Source organism: Colius striatus, chromosome W (genome assembly GCF_028858725.1).
Source record: "Colius striatus isolate bColStr4 chromosome W, bColStr4.1.hap1, whole genome shotgun sequence".
In the NCBI taxonomy this organism is placed as follows: domain Eukaryota; kingdom Metazoa; phylum Chordata; class Aves; order Coliiformes; family Coliidae; genus Colius; species Colius striatus.
The window spans coordinates 11032629-11056492 of NC_084789.1; the positions used below are offsets into that span (position 1 = coordinate 11032629).

A 23864-nucleotide genomic window follows, 5' to 3' on the forward strand; every position below is an offset into this window, starting at 1 on the left:
CATCTGGAGTACTGTGTCCAGTTCTGGGCTTCTCAGCTCAAGGGGGACAGAGACTTCTGGAGAGAGTCCAGCGCAGGGTCGTCAAGATGATCAGGGGATTGGAACATCTTTCATACGAGGAAAGACTGTGGGAACTGGGGCTGTTTAGTCTAGAAAAGAGAAGATTGAAGGGGGATTAATATTTACAAATATCTAAAGGGTGGGTGTCAGGAGGTTATTGTATCTAGCAACGGGACCGAGTGTAATGGGATGAATCTGGAACACAAAAAGTTCCTTTTAAATATAAGAAAAAACTATTTTACTACGAGGATGATGGAGCACAGGAACAGGCTGCTCAGAGGGGTTGTGGAGTCTCCTTCCTTGGAGGTCTTCAAGACCCACCTGGACATGTTCCTATGCAACCTGATCTAGGTGGACCTGCTTGTGCAAGGGGGTTTGACTAGAAGATCTCTAAAGGTCCCTTCCAACCCTATCATTCTATGATTCTATGAAAACCACAAAGGCAGTAGGATGATGAGAAAATTACAACCAGCACTTTAAGATCTCCCTTCCCCATCCCACCTTTCTTCCCGGGCCCAACTCACTGCTCCTGATATCTCTACTTCCTCTCCGCACAATGGCTCAGGGAGCATGGAATGGGGGATGTGGTCAGTCTCTCACAGATGGTCACTGCAACCCTAGTTGCCTGAGTTGTCCCAGCAGATCCTTGCTCATCCATGGAGGCCTCCTACCTCCTTTTCCTCCTTTCTTGCGCATTGGGACACACTGATCCTGGGCTTATAGGAAGTGATGCTTGAAGATTGACCAGCTCTCATTGGCACTTCTATCTTCTAGAATCATATCCTATGAGATCCGTCCAAGTAGATCTTTGAAGAGGCCAAAGTCGTCTCGCCTGAAATCCAGTGTCATGGTCCTGCTTTGTGTTCTGCCTCTTCCCCACAGGATCTTGAACCCTACCATCTCATGGTCACTGCAGCCGAGGTTGCCTCCAACCTTCACATTCCCAACCAGGCCCTCTTTATTCCTTAGTACGAGCTCCAGCAGCACACTCCTTCTTGTTGTTTCTCCCCACAGTTACAGCTGTGAACATGGAGTCCCTTCCACGGGACACAGCCTTCTCCGGACATAGTGATAAAGGGTCCCTCCCTCAGGAGACGGCCTCTTCCGGCCATAGTTTTAATGAAGAAAATCACTTGCCCTGTCTTGGTGTCTGTAGTGAAGTGATTGGATCCCTCCCATGGGACATGATCTCCTCTGGCCATAGTCACTGTCCCTGGCACGTGGCCTTTAATGAAGTGAATCGCTGCCCCTGGTCCAGGGTCATTATCAAAATGAGTCTCTGTCATGGTTTAGCAAGAAGCAGCCTTTTCTTGGTAACAGGGTGAGCGGGTTGCAGTGAAGACCCGGTAAAAAGTTTTTGGACTCTCCCCCGGCTCCTGGGTTCACACCCACCTCCGGCCCGGCTGGGCCAATCTGGTGCCTCTGCGATCACTATTTAGGGACGGGAATTTGAAGTGCTGTTAGGAGGTGTAAGAGTGATACAAAATGGAGGCGACCACGCAGACCCTAAAGTCAGAGAAGGAGGAAAGAAGGAGAAGCACTAGACCAGAGACCCCTCTGCAAGTTGTGTCGAGAATGCAGGCTGTACCCCTGCAAACCATGGAGGGCCATGGCAGGACTGAGAGTTACCAGCAGCTCCCTGTGAGTGAGCCCGGACGGGCGAGGGTCTGTGTGGGGAGATGACCATGGCACAGGCCGTGCTGGAGAGCCTGTGCACCGCAGAGCAGACACATACAAGAGGAAGAGAGGAGCTGTAGCCTTTGGGATATATGCGCATCGGAGCAGCCCGTGCAGGGCTGCCGTGTGTGTGAGGTACCCCACGGACTTTCAGGGAGAATGGGTGCGGAGCCCACCTGTCCTGAGGAGGGACAAACGGCAGAAGCTATCAGGAATAGACAGACTGAAACCCCCACTCCTTGCCCCCCCCGAGCCATTCGGGGGGGGGGAGGTGAAAACACCGGGATCAGGACTCTGAGCCCGGGAAGAGGGGGGATGTGGGAATAAGATGTTCTTAAAGGGCTGGTCGGATTCTTCATTGTTGTACTACTCTGTGTTGTTTTATTTTGGTTATGTTTTGGGGTTTTAAGGTTATGGTTTAGTTGATGTTGCATTAAATTACTTTCTGTTTTCTTCCCCAAGCCGAGTAGCCTTGTCTGTTTTGTCCTGAACCTTAAGCGGCAAGTAAGCTCTCCCTGCCCTTTGGCAAATCTCAGCCTCTTTGGTACTTGAGGCTAGTCCTGGTCTTTTGTTCCTTGATGGGCCTAAACCATGACAGTCTCTACCACTGATGTGGGGTCTTTAAAGAAATGAAAATAAATCTCAGCTTCACCAGTCCTCTCTGTAGAATGCAGGGGAGTCTCTGCTCCAGCACTCCTCCTCTCTTTCATCAGTGACCTTGGAGTCCTCATGGTTGTTTTGCTCTCTTCCTACTCCTTGCACCACCACTGTCCAGAAAAGAAGGGACAGAAGAAGGAAGAAACAGGAAGAAGAAGGAGGAAGAAGCCTTGTCTTCCAGCTTCTTAAAAAGTGATCGTGGAGGCATCTAATTGGCTCAGCCCCAGAAGTGGGTCTGGCTCAGAGCTGGGGAGAGTTTTGAGCAACTTCTTACAGGAGCCTTTACAGCCCCTTCTCCCTTACCAGAAAAGGCTTTCATGTCAAACCATGACAACTGTATATAAAAGAAAGGGTTCATCATATTTGTAATTAAGGCAAGTTCTTTAAGATATCATTTCTCAGAAATAGATTAACACTTTTACTTGATTAATGAAAGCTCAATAATAATGAGAGATAGTATTTTATTTAATAATGTAAGCTCTTTGTTTTTTCCCTTTACAGGTTTCCATTTAAGTGGCACAGTGACAGAGCCTGCAATGCAATCGGAGCCAGAAACTGTTTGCAATGTAGCTATCAGCTTTGATCGCTGCAAGATTACCTCAGTGACCTGTAGCTGTGGAAACAAGGACATATTTTATTGTGCCCATGTTGTGGCACTCTCTTTATATCGGATCCGCAAGCCAGATCAGGTCAAATTGCATCTTCCCATTTCAGAGACACTGTTTCAAATGAACAGAGAGCAACTGCAAAAATTTGTACAGTATTTGATCACAGTGCACCATACAGAAGTTTTGCCAACTGCTCAAAAATTAGCTGATGAAATTCTTTCTCGGAATTCAGAAATCAATCAAGTCCATGGTAAGTTTGATACTTGTTCTTCCTTTTGTTTCATTCCCTCTTTTCTTTGGAGCTTTTTCGTTTTTTCGCTTTCAGGAGCATGACCTCCTTAGGTTTCTTCCAACCTGAATTATTTTGTGATTTTACAGTGTTTTTTAAAGAGGTTTCTGTTATTGAATTTTTGCTTTACAGTGTTTAGGATGCAATACTTTTCTGAAAAGAGAAAAAACATGTTTGTTATGTATAGAGTTGGTAGAACAAAAAATGGAGCCTTTTTGATATCAGGGCTCATCTGCAGCCAAGCCTCTTTCCTTAGGATCTGGTGACCCTTGCAGGTGATGCTGCAAGAAGGTGAATTTTAGGAGCAGTGCTACTTTTTGGCTTTGAGGGCTATAGGGATGTGGCTAGAGGCAAGACGATTGCTCCAGTTGTTATTGCTCTAGCTGTCGTGGGATATAATGAGAAGATGGTTTGCAGAGTTGCCTGGTGGCAGTGAAAGCTAAAGCAGATGCAGGATATTAAGCAATAGAGCAAGATGTTCAGATGTTTTAAGCTGAAGGCACATATCATGTGAGAGTTGGTACTAGCCGGAACATAAGGAGTTAAGGGGAAGGTGAGTATGCAAGTGTTGCAGGGAAAACTAAAATACTCAAAGGGTGATTAGAAAAGAGGAAGACAAGGGTGGAAAGGGAAGGATGTATGATGGCTATAATGGCTATATTATGGCTAATGTAAGAGGAGAAATGACAGAAAGGGTATTGCAGAGAGTACTTAAACTTCATCAATATTATCTATAATTATAGTAATCACAGACATGTTGAACTTGGTCAGCTATTTCCTTATCATCAAAATCCCTTTACTCACTAGTAATGAAAGTATTTTTAGAGAGAGATCTAATGGTTGTATAGGAATAGGAAACAAAAAAAGAAGTTGTTGCTCAATTATGAAATTTCACAATAAGTTTGAGTAGGGTAGTTTAAAAAATATACACAAGACTAAAATGTTTGGCTTTTACCTGTTGTTGTTTTCCTAGTAAATGAAATTGCAGTATGTCTTTGTTGACTGTGTATATTTCTTAATAAAATACAAAAACTGATGTAGCAATGTGCCCTCATGGCCAAGATGGCCAATGGCATCCTGGGATGCATCAAGAAGAGTGTGGCCAGCAGGTCGAGGGAGATTCTCCTCCCCCTCTACTCTGCCCTGGTGAGGCCTCATCTGGAGTACTGTGTCCAGTTCTGGGCTCCTTAGCTCAAGAAGGACCGAGAACTTCTGGAGAGAGTTCAGCACAGAGCCACCGAGATGATCAGGGGACTGGAACATCTTCCTTATGAGGAAAGGCTGTGGGAACTGGGGCTACTTAGTCTAGAGAAGACTGAGGAGGGATCTCATTAATATTTACAAATATCTAAATGGTGAATGTCAGGAGGTTGGGGCATCCCTTTTTTCTATTGTATCTAGCAACAGGACAAGGGGTAATGGGATGAAGCTGGAACACAAAAAGTCCCATTTAAACATAAGAAAAAAACATTTTACTGTGAGAGTGATGGAGCACTGGAACAGGCTGCCCAGGGAGGTTGTGGAGTCTCCTTCCTTGGAGGTCTTCAAGACCCACCTGGATGCATTCCTGTGCGACCTGATCTAGGTGGACCTGCTTTAGCAGTGGGGTTGGACTAGATGATCTGTAAAGGTCCCTTCCAACCCCTACCATTCTGTGATTCTGTGAAAATTCAGGCAGCACAAGAAAATAAACTGCTATAAAAAGCTAGGTTAAAAAAAGAGGATCTATAGTCTCTTGATTCTCTTCTCAGATTACAATGAAACCCTGTTCTGAATCCAGAATTCTTTTAAGGAAGAATTTAGTTCCTCTGACCACATAGCAACTGAGCATTCTTCTGGGATTCATACTGTAATTTTGTTATTTTGTCTTTTAATCAAATTCTTTAAATTAGAAATAAAAAAAAGCTAACCAGAAGAAATCTACCCCTGGTTCTGATAGCATAGGCAGCTGAATATATATAACCATTCTCTCTGTCCAGAGCTGTTTTATATAAAACTTCTATTTTTTTTTCCTCTTGTGATAATTGTACTAGTTCTGGTTTTCATATTACTAGCCATAGACAAAATAAATCAGCTCTTAAATACTACTTATTGCTATATAAGAATGAGTTCCTGTGTGACCTACTCTAGGAGGTCCTGCTCTGGCAGGGGGGATCGGACTGGATGATCTTTTGAGGTCCCTTCCAACCCTTGAGATTCTTTGATTCTGTGAGCTGGGGCTTTGAGGACTGCTGACCACAGCATTTTTTTCAATAGTTTATGAGCTGGCTAGGGAGATGGAATAACTCTGCAATGCTTTATTTTCATGGAAGATAAAATGGATAATTGTTTATTTGCTCAAAATTCTGTCTTATGCAGCATTCAGTAACTGACTTTGTCCACTTTCCTTACGAAGTAGGTTACAAGGGGAAGTGACTTACTATTGATGACATGGGTTTTGAAATGACAAATCCTTTTGAGTTCTTCAATGGATACAAGTGATACAATATCCTTATTTGCTTAATGGCTGAGCCTCATTGCTGGAAATAAATAAGGGATGCTGTTAGATGCACAGGAATGTGTTGTCTATTCACTAACTTTCTCAGAGGAGCCCAGTGATTTATTGGAAATCCTCTCTGTATTTGCCATGATAATTTTCACTTGATGGCAATCACAAGAGAGGTTTGCATGTTTTTAAGGCACAAAAGCACCTCTTAAATTTGAGAAGATTAGTTGTTTTCTGATTTTCTCATGTGACTACTACAGCTGTACATGTTCCTGATGTTTTCAAAACTGGAGATCTGTCTAATCTGTAGGGGTCATATCTTCTGTATGGAAGACAATAGTACGTATTTGTACTGATACTCTGAAATCTGTGCTGCACAATTGTTGACTTCAAATTGGGTTTCAATTCGGGGATGCTGATTCAAAAAGCTGGATGTAGATTTGGATCCCGCTTAGCTCAGGCTTTTTTCTCCTGTGTTAACTTTTGCACTCTCATAATAGAGGAAGCTGGCAGGTATGTAAGGCTGGGAAGAGAATAGTCAGGATGACAGATTATGAGCAGATTATTGTCAGCTTTTTATCTGTTTTGTCTTAGATATTAAACTATTCACTTAAATTGTTTGCAAGAGCTAATTAAGTTTCTAATGAGTGGAAATAGAAAAGTAACTGCAAGATTGAAGGGAGGATCTGTTTATATATTAACCTCATATTAGCATTGATTTGTCATTATGTGTATATTGAAAAAGGTAGTGCCTTTTACTGGTATAAAGACAGCCTAGCAACCCTATTTAATTTTTTCCTTATAAAGTGTACTGTTTCTTTTCACAGAATCACAGAATCACAGAATGATAGGAGTTGGAAGGGACCTTTAGAAATCATCTAGTCCAACCCCCCTGCAGGAGTATTTAGTGCTATTGCTGTTATCTTTCTTTTTAGAAAACCATATGGATGTCTCCATACTTTCTCCCATTCTCTGGATAGAAAACTACACACAGGTGAACTCAAATTTAACAGGGAAGAACTGGGAGAAAGAAGTTTGTGTACATTTGTCTTCTTAGAACTAGAGATGCCTGAGTAGTTCTTTATTTTTCCAGGCAAATCTAGATACATTTGAGAAGAAAACATCTATCAAAAGTTTCGTATTTTCTTTAAAAGAAAGCTTTAGAATATATATATATTTATATATAAAAATATCTAAGTTCCAAAGGGCAATTCAGAGATACCGATGAATGTCTGTTAATCTGAGCCTGGTGTATTTAGCTGAAATGATGGGATTTTTAGTGGGAAATTGTAGGATAGAGCTGAAAAACAAGAGTACAATGTATTGCCAGTGTACTAGAAAAGGGAACATTTAATGTTAAAGAAGATAAATTATTTTTATTTTTAAAAGATGGAATCTTTCATATGGCCCTGTTTAAGCTAAAAAAAAATGATTGAGAAACTAGTTGCAAGAGAATAATATAGGAAATGGCAGGTAGGTTTCCTTTGAAGAAGGAGAAAAAGTAAAGTCTTCCAATGCTTAGCATGAGAGTCGTTTAGTAAACTGGATTTTAGAAAAAAGTAACAACAAGGCTAGTAAAAGCTAGAGAAATTTCAGAAACCAAAGTAGAGGTAAATAAGTAGTATGATGTAAAATGAAACAAAAGACTGATACCTGCAAAATAATAGGAAAAAAATATTAAATTCAGATTTGTAGAAAAGGTTTTTGCAGATACATTAAAGTTCTTTTGTCTGCCACACATCACATTTGTGAAACCTGGATTTTATCAGGAGACATTAGATATAGTCAGCAAGTAAGTTTATGCATTTTGTTGTCTGTGCAGATGGAAGGGAAAGAATATTTTGAAAGTTAAAAATTTGTTGGGAGTTTATTATTTTTTCTCTGCAACTTAACATAGCCTGTTGTGGTTTAACCACTACTAGCAACCAAGCTCAATGCAGCCACTCATTCACTATCCCCCTGATGATATGTGGGAGAGAATTGAAAGGTAAAAGTGAAGAAAACTCGTGTTGAAATAAAAACAGTTCAATATGTAAAGCTTAAGCTGCACATGTAAACAAAGAAAAACAAGGAATTAATTCACTGCTTCCCAGGGGCAGGCAGGTGTTCAGCCGTCTCCAGGAAAGCAGGGCTCCATCATGCGTAACGGTTACTTGAAGAGACAAACGCCATCACAGACTCACATCACCCCCTTCCTTCTTTTTCTCTCAGCTTTGTATATTGAGCATGATGTCATATGGTATGGAATATTCCTTTGGTCAGCTGGGGTGAGCTGTCCCAGTTGTGTCCCCTCCCAGCTTCTTGTGCACCCCCAGCCTACTCACTGGCAGGGCAGGGTGAGAAGCAGAAAAGGCCTTGACACTGTGTAAGCACTGCTCAGCAATAACTAAAACATCCCTGCATTATCAACACTGTTTTCAGCACAAAGCAAAAATACGGCCCCATACTAGCTACTGGGACCATTCAGTCTTTGCATAGTGCTCATGCTTTTTATTTGTAATCATTGTTTTATATCTTCTCCTTAATGCTACCATGGGATGACATTTAATAAAACTTAACCTGTTATTCATTTGTAGACTTACATTCATAAGATATTTATGAAAACAATAAAAACCAGTATTTAAAAAAAACAGTATGGCCGAGTTATTTGGCATGGTTTCATTTGAAGATCATAGAATGGTAGAGGTTGGAAGGGACCTTTACAGATCATCTAGTCCAACCCCACTGCTAAAGCAGGTCCACCTAGACCAGGTCGCACAGGAACGCGTCCAGGCGGGTCTTGAAGATCTCCAAGGAAAGAGACTCTACAACCTCCCTGGGCAGCCTGTTCCAGTGCTCCATCACTGTGGTGGTTTAGCCCAATGTCCATCAAGTCATAAAATCACTCCCCCCTCCTATACTGGACAGGAGAGAGAGAGAAATATAACAAACAGCTTGTGACTTGAGATAAGGATGGAGAGATGACTCGGCAATTAGCATCAACCTGCTTTACCATGGTCCTCACCACATATCACAGGGGAGACTTTTCAGTGCCTAAGCACCTTCCTCCCCCTCCTTCTCCACTGACCTTGGTGTCTGCGGAGATGTTTTCACATTCTCACTCCCTGTTGCTGCTGGAGTTTAACAACTGTGCAACAATTTCTTCTCCTCGAATATGTTATTCACAGAGGCGTTACCTCCATCACTAATTGCCTAGGAATGGGTCAGGTGCAAGGTCCAGCTTAGAATCGACTGGCCCGAACCCTGTCAAGGACAGGCGAATCTTCTGGCTTCGTTTGAAGAAGCTGCCCCTGTAGCCTCCCTGCTACCAAAACACCTGTCCCAGGCAAAACCACTACAATCATCCTCACAGTAAAATAGTTTTTTCTTATGTTTAAGTGGAACTTTTTGTGTTCCAGCTTCATCCCATTACCCCTTGTCCTGTTGGTAGATACAATAGAAAAAAAGGATGCCCCAATCTCCTGACATCCACCATTTATATACTTGTAAATATTAATGAGATCCTCCCTCAGTATTCTCTTCTCTAGACTAAATAGCCCCAGTTCCTGCAGCCTTTCCTTGTATGAAAGATGTTCCAGTCCCCTGATCATCCTGGTTGCCCTGCACTGGACTCTCTCCAGAAGTTTTCTGTCCCTCTTGATCTGAAGAACCCAGAACTGGACACAGTACTACAGATGAGGTCTCACCAGGACAGAGTAGAGGGGGAGAAGAACCTCCCTCGACCTGCTGGCCACACTCTTCTTGATGTATCCCAGGATGCCATTGGCCTTCATGGCCATGAGGGCACATTGCAGGCTCATGTTCACTTTTTTGTCAACCAGGACTCCCACATATCTCTCTGCAGAGCTGCTCTCCAGTAGGTAAATTCCCAGCCCGTACTGGTGCATGGGGTTGTTCCTTCCCAGATGCAGGACTCTGCCCTTGTCCTTGTTGAACCTCATGAGGTTCCTCTCTGTCCAACTCTCAAGCCAGTTGAGATCCTGCTGAATGGCAGCACAGCCTTCTGGGGAATCATCCAGTCCTCTCAGTTCGGTGTCATCAGCGAACTTGCTGAAGGCACCCTCAGTCCCCTCATCCACGTCGTTGATGAAGATGTTGAACAAGACTGGCCCCAGAATCGATCCCTGTAGAACTCCACTGGCCACAGGCCTCCAACTCGATTCCGTGCCATTGATCATCACCCTCTGGACTCTGTCACTCAGCCAGCTCTCGATCCACCTCACTGTCCACTCATCCAAGCCACACTGCTTGAGCTTTCTGATGAGGATGTTGCTAGAAGGCCTCATCCACATCCTCCTCCTGATCAGGTGGCCTGTAGCAAATCCTACAACAATATCACCTGCCTTGCCCCGGCCATTAATTTTTACCCATAAGCACTACCTGCTCCTCATCCCCAACCAGGCACAGTTCGGTACACATTAATTGCTCCCTCACATAGAGAGCAACTCCACCTCCATGCCTTGTCAGTCTGTCTTTCCTGAACAATACATAGCCCTCCATGGCTGTGTTCCAGTCATGGCAGCTGTCCCACTAAGTCTCTGTGACGGCAATGAGGTCATAGCCCCGCCTCCACACCCACATCTCCAGTTCCTCCTGCTTATTTCCCAGGCTGCGTGCATTGGTGTAGAGGCAGCATAGGGGCTTACTCAAACACACAGGTTTCCCTGGATGAGTGCAGGAGGTTCCTCTCCAGTTTGGCCCTTTCTCAGGGTGGTCAGCCTTCTGTATCTCAGCCCAGTGTGCAGATGAAGGGCACTTATCCTTGCATTCCCTGTCTTGCCATGTTTCCCAGCTAGAGGGGACAGCTTGTTCTATTTTGCTTTTCCCCTTATGACATCATTCACATTCACATGGAACAGAAGTAAAGGGATAGTAGCCCGCATCTCTGATGAGCTGTGGCACTCTCTCAGGCACTTCACAGATCTTGGCTCCCTGCAGGCAGCATACCTCTCGAGAGTCCTTATCCAGTTGACAGATGGGTCTCTCACTGCCTCTTAGCAATGAGTCACCCATTACCTGTTGCTGGTGGAGCAGCTGATTTTGAATTGTTTTCTGGGATTTCCCCTTCTGGAGCTTGCTCATTGAAGTCCCCTGTTGCCATTGTCTCATACTTATTTGTAGTTGGCACTCTGGAAGGAGGGTTTTGAAGATGAGCCCTTCCTTTTTTTGTTACCAGGGTCTAAGGCATATTGGATTCATTGGAGGCTTGTACTTCATTGTGGAAGCCTCTGTCAATCTCCACCTTTGCCCCTATTATACTACAGTTTACTAATGGTTTTCTGCAGCTCTTTCACCAGGCGCTGCAGTTCCTGAACTTGAGGGCACCTTGACACATACTTACCTCAGAAGCATAGTTCCCTAAACATCCTAAACACTCCCTGCACTCCACCTGGACTGAAGCATCTGTGCTAATTGGCTCTGTCTGGGTGAATGCATCGATCTTCACCAGGGTGTTGTCCATCTGAGCCTTAGCTTTACCCCTCAGGCGAGTGCCTACCATCTTGCTAGCCTGAAGGAGGAGCACTTCTCTGACTTCTGTCTCTCTATGTGAGCTGTGAGATCATTTCCTGCCCGTACTCCCTGCTCACCCTGCCTGTGCGAACGGCTGCACCACACCCTGTTTGCCCGTACTGCCGCGTGAACTGCCGCGCCAGGCTCTGTTTGTCCGTACTGTTCGTCCTGGTAGCTCACGCTCCCTTGGGATCGTTTAAATCCCCCGCAGTTGCTGCGGCTCCACCTCCCGGTAAGACGGTCCCCCTCGCGAGAGCTGCCTGCTCCTGGTGGATTTCCTCGCTTCTCCTCTACTCCCCATGCTCCAGGAACCCCCAGATTGCCTCAATTGACTGCTCAGCCGCAAATAAACGAGCCTTGCCTCCGCTATGTGCCCTGCTGATTTAATCATGTCGCTTAATAATGCGTCCAGGCAGGTTTGAAAACCTCCAGAGAAGGATATTCCACAACCCCTCTGGGCAGCCTGTTCCAGTGGTTGGGAGCCCAGAACTGGACACAGTACTCCAGATGAGGCCTCACCAGGGCAGAGTAAAGAGGGAGGAGAACCTCCCTCAAGGGAGTGCTTAAGACTACTGAGGAAAAATTGAGTTTTGTTTTAAAGAATCTTTAGATTAAATTCAAGACACCTAAAATGGGTCAATACACTAATCCAAAAACCTCTTAGGTACTCCTTTCCCCTGGACCCACAAACCTCTCTTCTTTATATAGAACATAATTATTTCTCATCTTGCTGTTTGTAGGTGCTCCTGACCCAACAGCAGGTGCTAGCATAGATGATGAAAACTGCTGGCATTTGGATGAGGAACAGGTACAAGAACAAGTTAAACTCTTCCTCTCCCAGGGCGGATACCATGGATCAGGGAAGCAGCTCAATTTGCTTTTTGCAAAGGTATGTTGAGTACCCTAAACCTTCGCTTCTTTCTCTCCCACTTCTCCCCTGACCAGTCTGTACCTGTTCATGTCTTAAAGTCCTGTTCTAAAACAAGACAAAGCCTTGGGAACATGATGGCAAGTTAATAATGTAGTGGAACATAATCTTGTGTGTCTTGAGATCAGTTTAAGATATGAAGTAACATTTCAACTGTCTGTAGCTTTGCTATTCTCTTCCTTTTTACCCCCAAAATGTTGTAGAAACCCATAGAAATTATGGTCTTGCAGTAGCTTGCATAATACACCTGCGGATTACTTATGGAATAAGCATGTTTGAAGAGTTGCAATGGGATACTGAAAGGAAAAATTCTTAAAATTGGGAAGGCAGGCTTCTACTTAAAAAATTCACAGCAGATATATAAATTATATATCTTAACAGAGATGGAATGTTTAACACTGCAGCATATTGTCTGTACTGTGGTTTGTTTTTTTTCAAGTGTGTATTAAACTCATATCCTAGGTGCGAGAGATGCTAAAGATGAGAGATTCAAATGGAGCTCGCATGTTGACATTGATAACTGAACAGTTCATGGCTGACCCTCGTCTGTTACTTTGGAGACAACAAGGAACTGCAATGACTGACAAGTATAGACAGCTCTGGGATGAACTGGGTAAATGCATAGACTTTAAAATTATTTAGGTGTTCATGTGTATAACAAAGAAACAATTTCATATTTGTCATGGAGAAAAACTTTATTGTAGTACTAGGTAAAGCAGGTTAGAGTTTTCTGCAGGTTTACTTGTTTACTTCCCTTACCAGGAAGCATAGTATAAAACAAGTATGATTGCAACAGATTGTAAGTACCTGAGGATCTAAAAAGAATAAAGCAGGAAGTGGAAACGGCTCGGCGGGGCAGGGAATGGGGAATGTGGTCAGTCTCTCACAGATGGTCTCTGCTGCTTCTCTTTTCTCAGATGAGGACAACTCCTTGCATTATTCCCCTGCTCTGATACAGGGTCCCTCCCCCGAGACACAGTCCTGTACAAACTTCTCTGGTGTGGGTTCTTCCCAGCAGCTGTGGCTTCTGTCAAAAACAGGGTCCCTCACATAGGACGCAGTCCTTAGTGAATATCTCTGGCATGGGTTCTTCGCCACGGTTGCAGTTTCTGCAGATAGAGGATCCCTTCTTTGGGACATGGCCTCTTCTAGGCATAAGTTTAATGAGCTGCCTTGTCATGGGTTCCTCCCCATAGTTACAGTTTCTGTGAATATTGGGTCCCTTCCACGGGACACAGCCTGCTCCGGCCATAGTGATACAGGGTCCCTCCCTCGGGACACAGCCTCTTCCGGCCATAGTTTTAATGAAGAAAATCACTGTCCCTGGCTCGGGGTCTGCAGTGAAGTGATTTGGTCCCTCCCACGGGACATGGCCTCCTCCAGCCATAGTTACTGCCCCTGGCTCGGGGTTCTTAACAAAATGAGTCTCTGCCCCTGATACGGGGTCATTATCAAAATAAGTCTCTACCGCTGATGCGGGATCTTTACAGAAATGCAAACAAATTACTGCTTCAACAGTCCTTTCTGTAGAATGCAGGGGAGTCTCTGCTCCAGCACACCTCCTCCTCTCTTTCATCACTGACCTTGGAGTCTGCATGTGTGGTAGTTTGATCCTGGCTGGATGCCAGGTGCCCACCACACCGCTCTGTTACCCACCTCCTCAGCAAGCCAGGGAAGGGGAGAAAATGAGAGATGAGAGTCTCGTGGGTTGAGATAAAAGCAGTTTAATAAAGAAACAGCAAAGCCGCGCGCACGAGAAGCAAAACAAAAGCAGATAAAGCTGTTACTCTCTACTTCCCATCAGCAGCGATGTCCAGCCACCTCCCGAGAAGCAGGGCTTCAGTATGCATAGTGGTTGCTTTTGGAGGGCCAAAAATGAATCTTGCCTCCCTCCTCTTCCTGCTCCTCTCCCCCAGTTTATATTACTAAGCTGACGTCATATGGTATGGAATATCTCCTTGGTCAGCCTGGGTCAGCTGTTCTGGCCGTGGTCCCTCCCAAGATCATGCCCACCCACAGCTATTGGTGAAGGTGGGGGAAGGAATGCTGGAGGGACAGCCCTGATGCTGTGCGAGCAGTAGTCATGATATTGATACCAACAGTAAGCACAGCACTGCAAGAGCTGCTGTGTAAAATCACTACCATCCCAGATCCACTACAGTATGGTTGTTTCTTTCACTCTTCCTATTCCTTGCACCATCACCAGCCAGAAAAGAAGAAGGGACAGAAGAAGGAAGAAATTAGGAAGAAGCCTCCTCTTCCTGCTTCTTAAAAAGTGATTGTGGAGGCATCTAATTGGCTCAGCCCCAGAAGTAGGTCTGGCTCAGAGCTGGGGAGAATTTTGAGCAACTTCTTACAGGAGCCATCTTTATAGCCCCTTCCTCCTTACCAGAAAAGGATGTCATGTCAAAGCATAACAACAACAAAACACAAAAATCCCTACATTCAAAAGAAATAAAATCTGATATGTGTTGCCAGGAGGGACGCATACTAGCGAGAAGGGATGAGTTCTCTTGTGCTTCAACTGATGTTTCTTTTTCCTGATGGCAGTTTCAGATTCGTCTTACCATGATTACCTGTAGGCATTATTAAGTTGTTGAAAATAGCACTTTTGCTTCCATATTTCCATTGGCAGTCCTTCAGTTCTCCTTAATAAGATACAGGTTGCTGGAGGAATTTGAAACAAAAGCTGGCTGAATGACAGAACACAGAGGGTGGTGATCAATGGCACAGAGTCGAGTTGGAGGCCTGTGACCAGTAGAGTTCCAAAGGGATCAGTTCTGGGGCCAGTCTTGTTCAACATGTTCATCAACAACCTGGATGAGGGGAAAGAGTGTACCCTCAGCAAGTTTGCTGATGACACCAAACTGGGAGGACTGGCTGATTCCCAAGAAGGCTGAGCTGCCATTCAGCAGGATCTCGACCGGCTTGAGAGTTGGGCAGAGAGAAACCTCATGAGGTTCAACAAGTACAAGTGCAGAGTCCTGCATCTGGGAAGGAACAACCCTATGCACCAGTACAGGCTGGGGGTTGAACTGCTGAAGAGCAGCTCTGCAGAGAGAGACCTGGGAGTCCTGATTGATAATAAGCTAACCATGAGCCAGCAATATGCTCTCGTGGCCAAGAAGGCCAATTGCATCCTAGGATGCATCAAGAAGAGGGTGGCCAGCAGGTCAAGGGAGGTTCTCCTCCTCCTCTACTCTGCCCTGGTGAGGCCTCATCTGGAGTACTGTGTCCAGTTCTGGGCTTCTCAGCTCAAGGGGGACAGAGACTTCTGGAGAGAGTCCAGCGCAGGGTCGTCAAGATGATCAGGGGATTGGAACATCTTTCATACGAGGAAAGACTGCGGGAACTGGGGCTGTTTAGTCTAGAAAAGAGGAGACTGAGGGGAGATCTTATTAACATTTACAAATATCTAAAGGGTGGGTATCAGGAGATTGAGGCATCCCTTTTTTCGATGGTATCTAGCAACAGGACAAGGGGTAATGGGATGAAGCTGGAACACAAAAAGTTTCATTTAAACATAAGGAAAAACTATTTCGCTGTGAGGGTGACAGAGCAGTGGAACAGGCTGCCCAGAGGGGTTGTGGAGTCTCCTTCCTTGGAGGTCTTCAAGACCCACCTGGACGTGTTCCTATGCGACCTGATCTAGGTGAATCTGCTTGTGCAGGGGAGTTGGACTAGATGATCTCTAAAGGTCCCTTACAACCCTACCATTCTATGATTCTATGAAAATACATGGCGCCACAGTTTACAGGTTTTACATTTGATGGGGTGATGGACTGAGGGTGGATCAATTTGTTTTTTCTTCAGGTTTGTTTTTTCCATCGTTCTTAGAGTCATTAATTCCTTTGTGTTGATATGGCTTGATCCCCTTTTCTGGAATTCAGCATGGACCTTGATCTGTAACGACACAAGCGTAACCTCTTCCCCCGTTAATAGATCCGCAGGTCCTTGCCACTCTCCAGAAGCGGGATTCTTATGCCAAACTTTACGTTTATTAGTAAAATCCAGATCCCGACTCATTTGGGCAAAATGTGTTAATGTCGGTGGTTCATTCCGGTTTGTCTCAATTCTTCAATGATTCATAGTATGAATAGCCTCACCCCTTCTTCCTCCATTTTTTTTTTCTAGCAGCCCTTTTGAAGTTTGATGCGTATGTTCAATAATGGCTTGACCAGTAGAGTTACCTGGGATGCCAGTAGTATGTTTGACACCCCCACAGATTCGGAAACTTTTTTGTTCTACTAGCTATATATCCAGAACCATTAACATTTTTTATCTCCTGTGGAACGCCAAGGACTGCGAAACATCTTCTCCAATGTCTTATAACATCTCAAGCACTTTTGCTCATTAAGACTGTGGCCCATACCATCGCTGAAAAGGTATCAATGGTTACATTTATTTGTTTAAAGCGTCCAAAGGGAGCATAGACTGTGACATCAGACTGCCATATTCCTAATGGTGTCAGGCCCCTGGATTAACTCCTATACCTAGATCAATTTGATTCTGGCATGCAGGGCATGTGGAAACGATACTCTGAATGTCCGATATGGTTAGGTCAAATTGCTTTGCCAGCATTTTCATACCATGGTGAAAAAAGTTGTGCGATCTGCAGGCTTGAGAAAATTTGTCAGTTATTGGTCTCATAGGTATCATTAATGGAGCTGCCACTATCTTGTCAACAACTTCATTGCCAACTGATTACCCATCTTTTAAGCCCAAATGGCTTCAAATATGTCCAATATAATAAGCAGTTTGATGTTCATTTATCTGATGCCAGAGCCATACAAATAAGTTATACAGATTCTGATTAGAGATTTCTTTCAACAACGCTCTCTCTAATCGAGTGACGGCATCGACGACATAGAGGGAATCAGAGATGATGTTTAATGGAACATCAGGTCATTTCTCAAAAGCTGTAACCACAGCTATTAACTCCCAACAGTTGAACATAGCTGCCTGGGGAGTGAACAGTTAGGTTTTGCCATTGTCCATTCTCCCACCAAACCACTCCTGCTTTAGCTTATATCTTACTTGTGTCAGTGAATACAGTTAAGCCTTTAACGGGTACTGTTGATCTTATTGGCTGGCCTTCCATTTAAAATTTAACAGAAAACAATTTATGGGGCCGATAATGATTATTTATAGTCCCTGGGTATGACAACAATGCCCATTGCAATTCATCAGACTGCTGTAGCACCCAGTTCAAAAATTCATCTGTTAGAGGAATGAAAATGATGTGTGTCTCAATTCCTGCTATTTCTAGCAGACACTTTCTGGCCTTTACTATTATTTTTGCAATTGCCTCTATTCTCGTTGTGCTTGTTTTTTGCAAATTATATGGTATAAATATCCATTCCAGGATCTTCAATGGGTCTTTTGCTACTGAATCACAATGCATCAAGACTGCCATTACATGTTGATTTTTGACTTATCACATCGATGTTAATAGACAAGTCAGGATCATATCAATGAGTGTAGTTATTGAATTTTTTGTCCCCTATTTTTTCTATCACTTGCTTCTGCTCTCGGGATAGTTTACGCGTACTGTCAGCCTCTAATGACCCTTTTAGCAAAGGCATTAGTGGTTTAAGGTCCTCATTCGTGATACCACATAGTGTTTGTACCCATTGGATATCACCTATTAGCTTTTAGATATCTGTTAAATCAGCAATTTTTTTTGTAATTGTCACTTTCTGCGGATAAATGCGCGCAGTGGTGAAAACATTACCTAAATATTTCCAAGAGGCATGCATTTGTACCTTTTCTGGCATGATCACTAAAACAGAGATGCCCAACTTGTAGAATCTGATGCTGGTCCAAATCTTTTCCTGCGATTAGGATATCGTCCATATAATGATAAAATAAGAGAGAAGAATATTGTTTGCGTAGTGGTGCCAGCACCCAGGCAACATATGTTTGACAGACAGTAGGAGAATTTTTCATTTCCTGAGGTAAAATTACCCATTGATACTGTTTTGCCAGCTCTTGTTTGTTAATAGATGGTACTGTAAAAGCAAACTTTTCACTATCTTTCTCAAATAGAGGAATTCTAAAAAAATGATCTTTTACACTGATAACTAATAGAGGCCATTCTTTGGGAATCATAGCAGGAGAGGTTAACCCTGGTTGAAAAGCATCCATATCCTGCATTACTGCATTAACAGCTCTTAAATCATGTAACAGTCAGCAGGTCAAGGGAGGTTCTTCTCCCTCTCTACTCTGCCCTGGTGAGGCCTCATCTGGAGTTCTGTGTCCAGTTCTGGGCTCCTCAGCTCAAGAGGGACAGAGAACTTCTGGAGAGAGTCCAGCGCAGGGCCACCAAGATGATCAAGGGTATATAACATCTTTCATACGAGGAAAGACTGCGGGAACTGGGGCTGTTTAGTCTGGAGAAGAGGAGATTGAGGGGTGATCTTATTAACATTTATAAATATCTAAAGGGTGGGTGTCAGGAGGTTGGGACATCCCTTTTTTCTATAGTAGATATTAACAGGACAAGGGGTAATGGGATGAAGCTGGAACACAAAAAGTTCCACTTAAACATAAGAAAAAACTATTTCACTGTGAGGGCGATGGAGCAGTGGAATAGGCTGCCCAGAGGGGTTGTGGAGTCTCCTTCCTTGGAGCTCTTCAAGACCCGCCTGGACATGTTCCTATGCGACCTTATCTAGGTGACCCTGCTTCTGCAGGGGGGTTGGACTAGATGATCTCTAAAAGTCCCTTCCAACCCCTACCATTCTACGATTTCCCTGATTTTTTAGGGACAGTGAAAATTGGCGTGTTCCAAGGACTAGTAGACAGCTTAATATGTCCTTTTTCTAACCGTTAATTTACTAGTTCATGAATCTGGGTGAGCTTTTCTTTACTCAGTGTCCATTGATCAATCCATACTGGTTTATCTGTGAGCCAGGTTAACTTTGGGATTGGTCACCCATCAGTGTCCACCAGTAAAAATTTTCATTCGAAATACAAAAGCCCATTTGGCTTAAGGCATCTCTACCTAAAAGCCAAACTGAACTGTTCATTACAGATGTGTGCAAATTAGACACTATTTTTTCTTCACCTTGTAACCACAACAAAATTAGGTCTCTACTAATTTTTGTCATCTGCGTGCCCCTTATCTCAACACAATAGGTCTCTCAACTCTCTAAAGGCCAGTTTTCTGGTCAACATGATAACAGCACAATGGTTACGGCTGCTCCTGTATCAAATAACACATTAGGACCAATCATTTGTTCACCGTTGAATCCTTGGAATACAATCGTTTGAGTGTGCTTTGCCTGTGAGAGTGGCATTACAACTCTTCCAGCAGTCAAATGGAGTCATTAATCTGCTGGTGAAAATGTGATCTAATAAGGTTTGAACACATGGGTTGGTCAAGCCATATTGCATCACAACTTTCTGGCCTTCCCATACCAACTTTCAATCCAAAGGTGCCCATTGTCGTTGCACAGGATTATTATGTGCTGTTATTACTGGAAAGGCTTGAGGAAAAAATTCTCCTTCAATTACTTCAATCTACGTATGAGGCCTCTCCATTTCTTAGCCGGATCATAGTCATCTGGCCGGGGGTCTCTGAGCACCTGGGGGGGGAGGGGGGAAACTTTAATCTCTGGTTTAGTTAATTCATCAATCCGTTTCAACAGTTGATTAGCTGTTGCTTTTGGCTTTTCCATCAGTTCCTCCAAATGGGCCAAAGTCCATTTCATATCTTCTCTGTGTCTTCCTTTAACAATTGTCTTTGTTGATCTTCCCCTTCACTAGATGTTGGGGGTGATGATGGAAGAGGAATACACTCAGGGATTGATGAGCTCCGGGGCAATGGCAGATCCGTAGTATTGTGGGCAAAATGTACCTTTCGTTCTTTGCCAGGTACTCCTTCAGGAATGGCAGCAGGATGGGACAGAGCAGGACATTAAAGGGTGGGTGGGAGAGGAGGAGAAACAATGCGTGCATTCGGCTCCTGAAATGGTGCTCTAGGGGGTTCTGGGCTCACATGCACACTCTCCTCCTCTAGAGGTGGAGCCAATGGCACTATAAAGTCACCGCCTCCAAAGAACTTCTTAGTGTCTACTGGGAACACAGATGGCATAGCATTTTCTGCATTCACGGCAGCAGCCATAGCCCACTCAATTTCTACCTATTGTAGAATGGATGTTACTAGTTTACACAGGCCAATGGCATCATTCAACGTGTCTTCTAGATTTTGCCAATGTCCCATTTCATATACTTCCCATGGGGAGGCAAAGTAACCTACACCCTGTCCCCATCTTACAAGTCTTAAGAAAATCTGTCTTTCATAGTTGAATCCTTTTTCAGCAAGGATACGCTGGAGGGTGTCAATAGGGTTTTCCTCTTTGCTTATCACCTTTCCTATTACACCGGCTTAGTTGGCTCACTTGCCTTTTCAGACAGGAAACCAGGCGATTTTCTGCTGAGAGTTCTTAATCCAACAAATTCAGATGACTACATCAGGGTGACCAAATGTAGTGGTGCAAGCTATATTCATTCAAAGATGTAGAGAAGCTAGATAATATATGTGCAGACATACACAGGCAACAAAGTACAGGCAACAGAGTCAACTCAAAAGCACCCTTCCTTTGTTAGCTACTTCCTTATATGCTGCTTCCAGCCATGTGATCACCCAGGGCCCAATTGATTAACTTGCAGCACCTGTTTCTGATAATTGGAAGTAGCTTGCCAGCTGCATTAACTTGTCCTCACCATCTTTATTCAAGCTGGCTGGTCCAAGTCACATTTGTGCTTACAGTTTGTCTTTTTATTTAAATTGCATTGGTAAAATGGAGGAATATGGAAATGTACAGTAAATATCTGTTGATGCCCGTTGAACTAAGATCTCAGATTTCAAGAAAAAATTTGTTAACTGTCTTTGTACTCTAGCGGGGAAAAATGGTCTATGCAATCTTTCTACAGCAGTAATTTGTTAATATTTATCTATTAAGTAAGTTTCTTGTTCTCTACAAAAGTGGAAAAAAATCCTTAACAAAAGGAGAAAAATTGACTTTGTACCCCAGCCCAAGGGTCATAATGGCTGTGATGTTCTGCTTTGGAATTAAATGTTTAGAACTGCCAGATGTCAGACATTGAGAAGAGGGTAAGTTTTGTTGGCAAATGTATTCTGCAAGTTAATTGTTGTTTTCTGCAGGCTTCCGTCTGTGAAAATAAATTGGAAGCCATCTAGCCACATGGATAATACAGGACCTGAATCATGATGTCACCACCAGGGCCCCTTTGAAACAAGTGTTCCCACTTGAACACTGTACTACTACAGATCATTTAAATATGGTGATCATATTTAAACTAAAAGCCCTATTTGCCTTTTACTGCAATCTAAATATCCTTTTAGCAAAAGATAAGTGACAAATTAAATGAAAAAGTGCCCACATTTTAAAAGTTATAATGCAAAACAACCTTTTATTGTTTCTAATGCCATGAAGGAATTACTCTACTTGACAACCCTAAACAAAGCTATAATTGGAACAGCAACTGTTATCAAAGCAAAGCTGCTCTTGTGACAGCTTAATAAAGCTGAAACCATTAAACTAAATCTCAGATGCTTAACCTGATGAAATCAGTCAAGTAGAAGAATCTAAGACAAGTATCTACTACTTGGTGGAATGAGGGAGACCAACAGCTTGTCAAAACATAGATTACAGGTTCAGATATTTTTTGTGAACTACCATTTTTCAATATCTTTATATCTTCTTGCTTGCCTTCAGGTGAAGACACTTCACATGTTTGTTTTGAATCATAGAAATTATTTCTAATATATTTCCTCAATTTATATATTTAAGAACAGTTTAAGGGGGAAGAAAGCTAATTTGTGAGTCAAGGATTAGTTTCTTATGGAATGAAAATATTAGCATGTCATGGTATGGTGAGTTGACCCTGGATAGATGCCAGGTGCCCAGCAAGCCACTATCACTCCCCCTTCTCAGCAGGACAGGGTGGGGGAGAAAATAAAATGGAAAAACTCAGGGGTGAAGATAAAGGCAGTTTAGTAAATCAAAAGCAATGGCTGGATGTGGAAGCAAAGGAGAAACCAAAAAATGTTATTTTCTACTTCCCATCAGTAGGCGATGTCCAGCCACTTCCCTGGGAAGCAGCATGTAAGTAAATATAGTGGTTGCTCTGGAATGCAAATATAGTAAATCACAAATGCCGTTCTTCCTCCTTTTTCTTAGATTCTATTGTTGAGCAGATGTAATATGGAATGGAATATCTTTGGTCAGTGCAGGTCAGCTATCCTGGCTATGTCCCCTTTCAAGATCTTGCCTACTCCCAGCCTACTGATGAAGAGGGAAGAAATGTTGGAGAGACAGCCTTGATGCTGTGGGAGCACTGCTCAGCAGTAGCCAAAACACTGATGTGTTATCAACACTTTTCTAGCTACCAACACAAAGCACAGCACTATGAGGAAAGCTGACTCCATCCCAGCTAGATCCAATACAGAGTAGAGTGATATCTTACACATACTTATCTCTACAACTGTATCGTGTCCAGTACACTGTCTTTGCTTAATTGATAATCCTTTTCTTACTGTCAGTTTGCTTAGTCTTAGTTGCTACAGTGTGGTTGCCATACAGTTAAAAAACACCTATGCCTTCAGTTCATGCACTTAAAGTTCCATCTCTCTCACAGAATAAGCTGTTAATATATATCAGTGTATTTGAATGATTTATGCTATTAGAGGTACTAAATTAATAGTACTTCTGAGTTAGCATCACAAGACAATTTTGCTGATCTAAGGCCTGAGTTAACAATGACAAAGAAATTGCTGTCATAGCCCTGGAGTGTCTCAGTTGTTGCTGTCAATTTAATTTCCCTAGTGAATGAAGCCAGGCTGCTGTTGCACTAAGATGGGTTCTCTCCATCTTTTTTGAGGATTATTTTCTTCCTCCTTCATGGCAAACACTAGAAGATTATTGGCATGTGCGAAAATGGTATTTGAGGGTATATGAGACTGCACTATGACAGTAAGTGGGAGCTATTTTCAAAGAAGGTATTTTTTTCTGTGGTTAAACTGCATTTATTGGATTTGAGGAATAATGGTGAAAGTAATTGACTTTATAAGTATAGCTTGAGGGATTTAGTTTTAGTGGCATACAGAAAGTTTGAGTATCCATTTAGTTCAGTTGGATGGAAAATACTTTCATAGCAGGAGCCAAATTTCAACTACCCCATTAAAACAGTTCTTAAAGTTTTTATTAATAAGCTGTGGAAAAGATTTACTTATAAATGTTCTAAAAAAATTGTTCTATATTGGAGCTGATATAAAACTCACTGTGGCCATAACTGTAGAGTTGTGTCTTCCAAGATTAAGGTCAAAGTTTTATTCTGAGCCCAAACTGCTACTTAGCATTATTTTATTTTCTTCCTCTATTTTTAAACTTCAGTAATGTTTAGCTGCCATTTAATTTTCTGATACTACTTGTAGTAAATACTACAGCTCATAATAAATAAATACTGTGACCTCATTGTGGTCACACAAACATGGCGGGACAGCTCACATGACTGGAGCACAGCCATGGAGGGCTATGTATTGTTCAGGAAAGACAGGCTGACAAGGCGAAGAGGTGGAGTTGCTCTCTATATGAGGGAGCAATTAATGTGCATTGAGCT

General features: G+C 43.1%; 1 protein-coding gene across 1 annotated transcript in view; it reads left to right on the plus strand.

Annotated features, from left to right (window-relative positions):
• Positions 1-23864, plus strand: part of LOC133628568 (zinc finger SWIM domain-containing protein 6-like) — a 161515-nt gene that overhangs the window by 67067 nt on the left and 70584 nt on the right. Inside the window, exons 2-4 of the mRNA XM_062016937.1 lie at positions 2896-3252; positions 12028-12176; positions 12678-12828. Coding sequence (XP_061872921.1) covers positions 2896-3252; positions 12028-12176; positions 12678-12828 — 657 coding nt within the window. The remainder of the gene's footprint in view (positions 1-2895; positions 3253-12027; positions 12177-12677; positions 12829-23864) is intronic.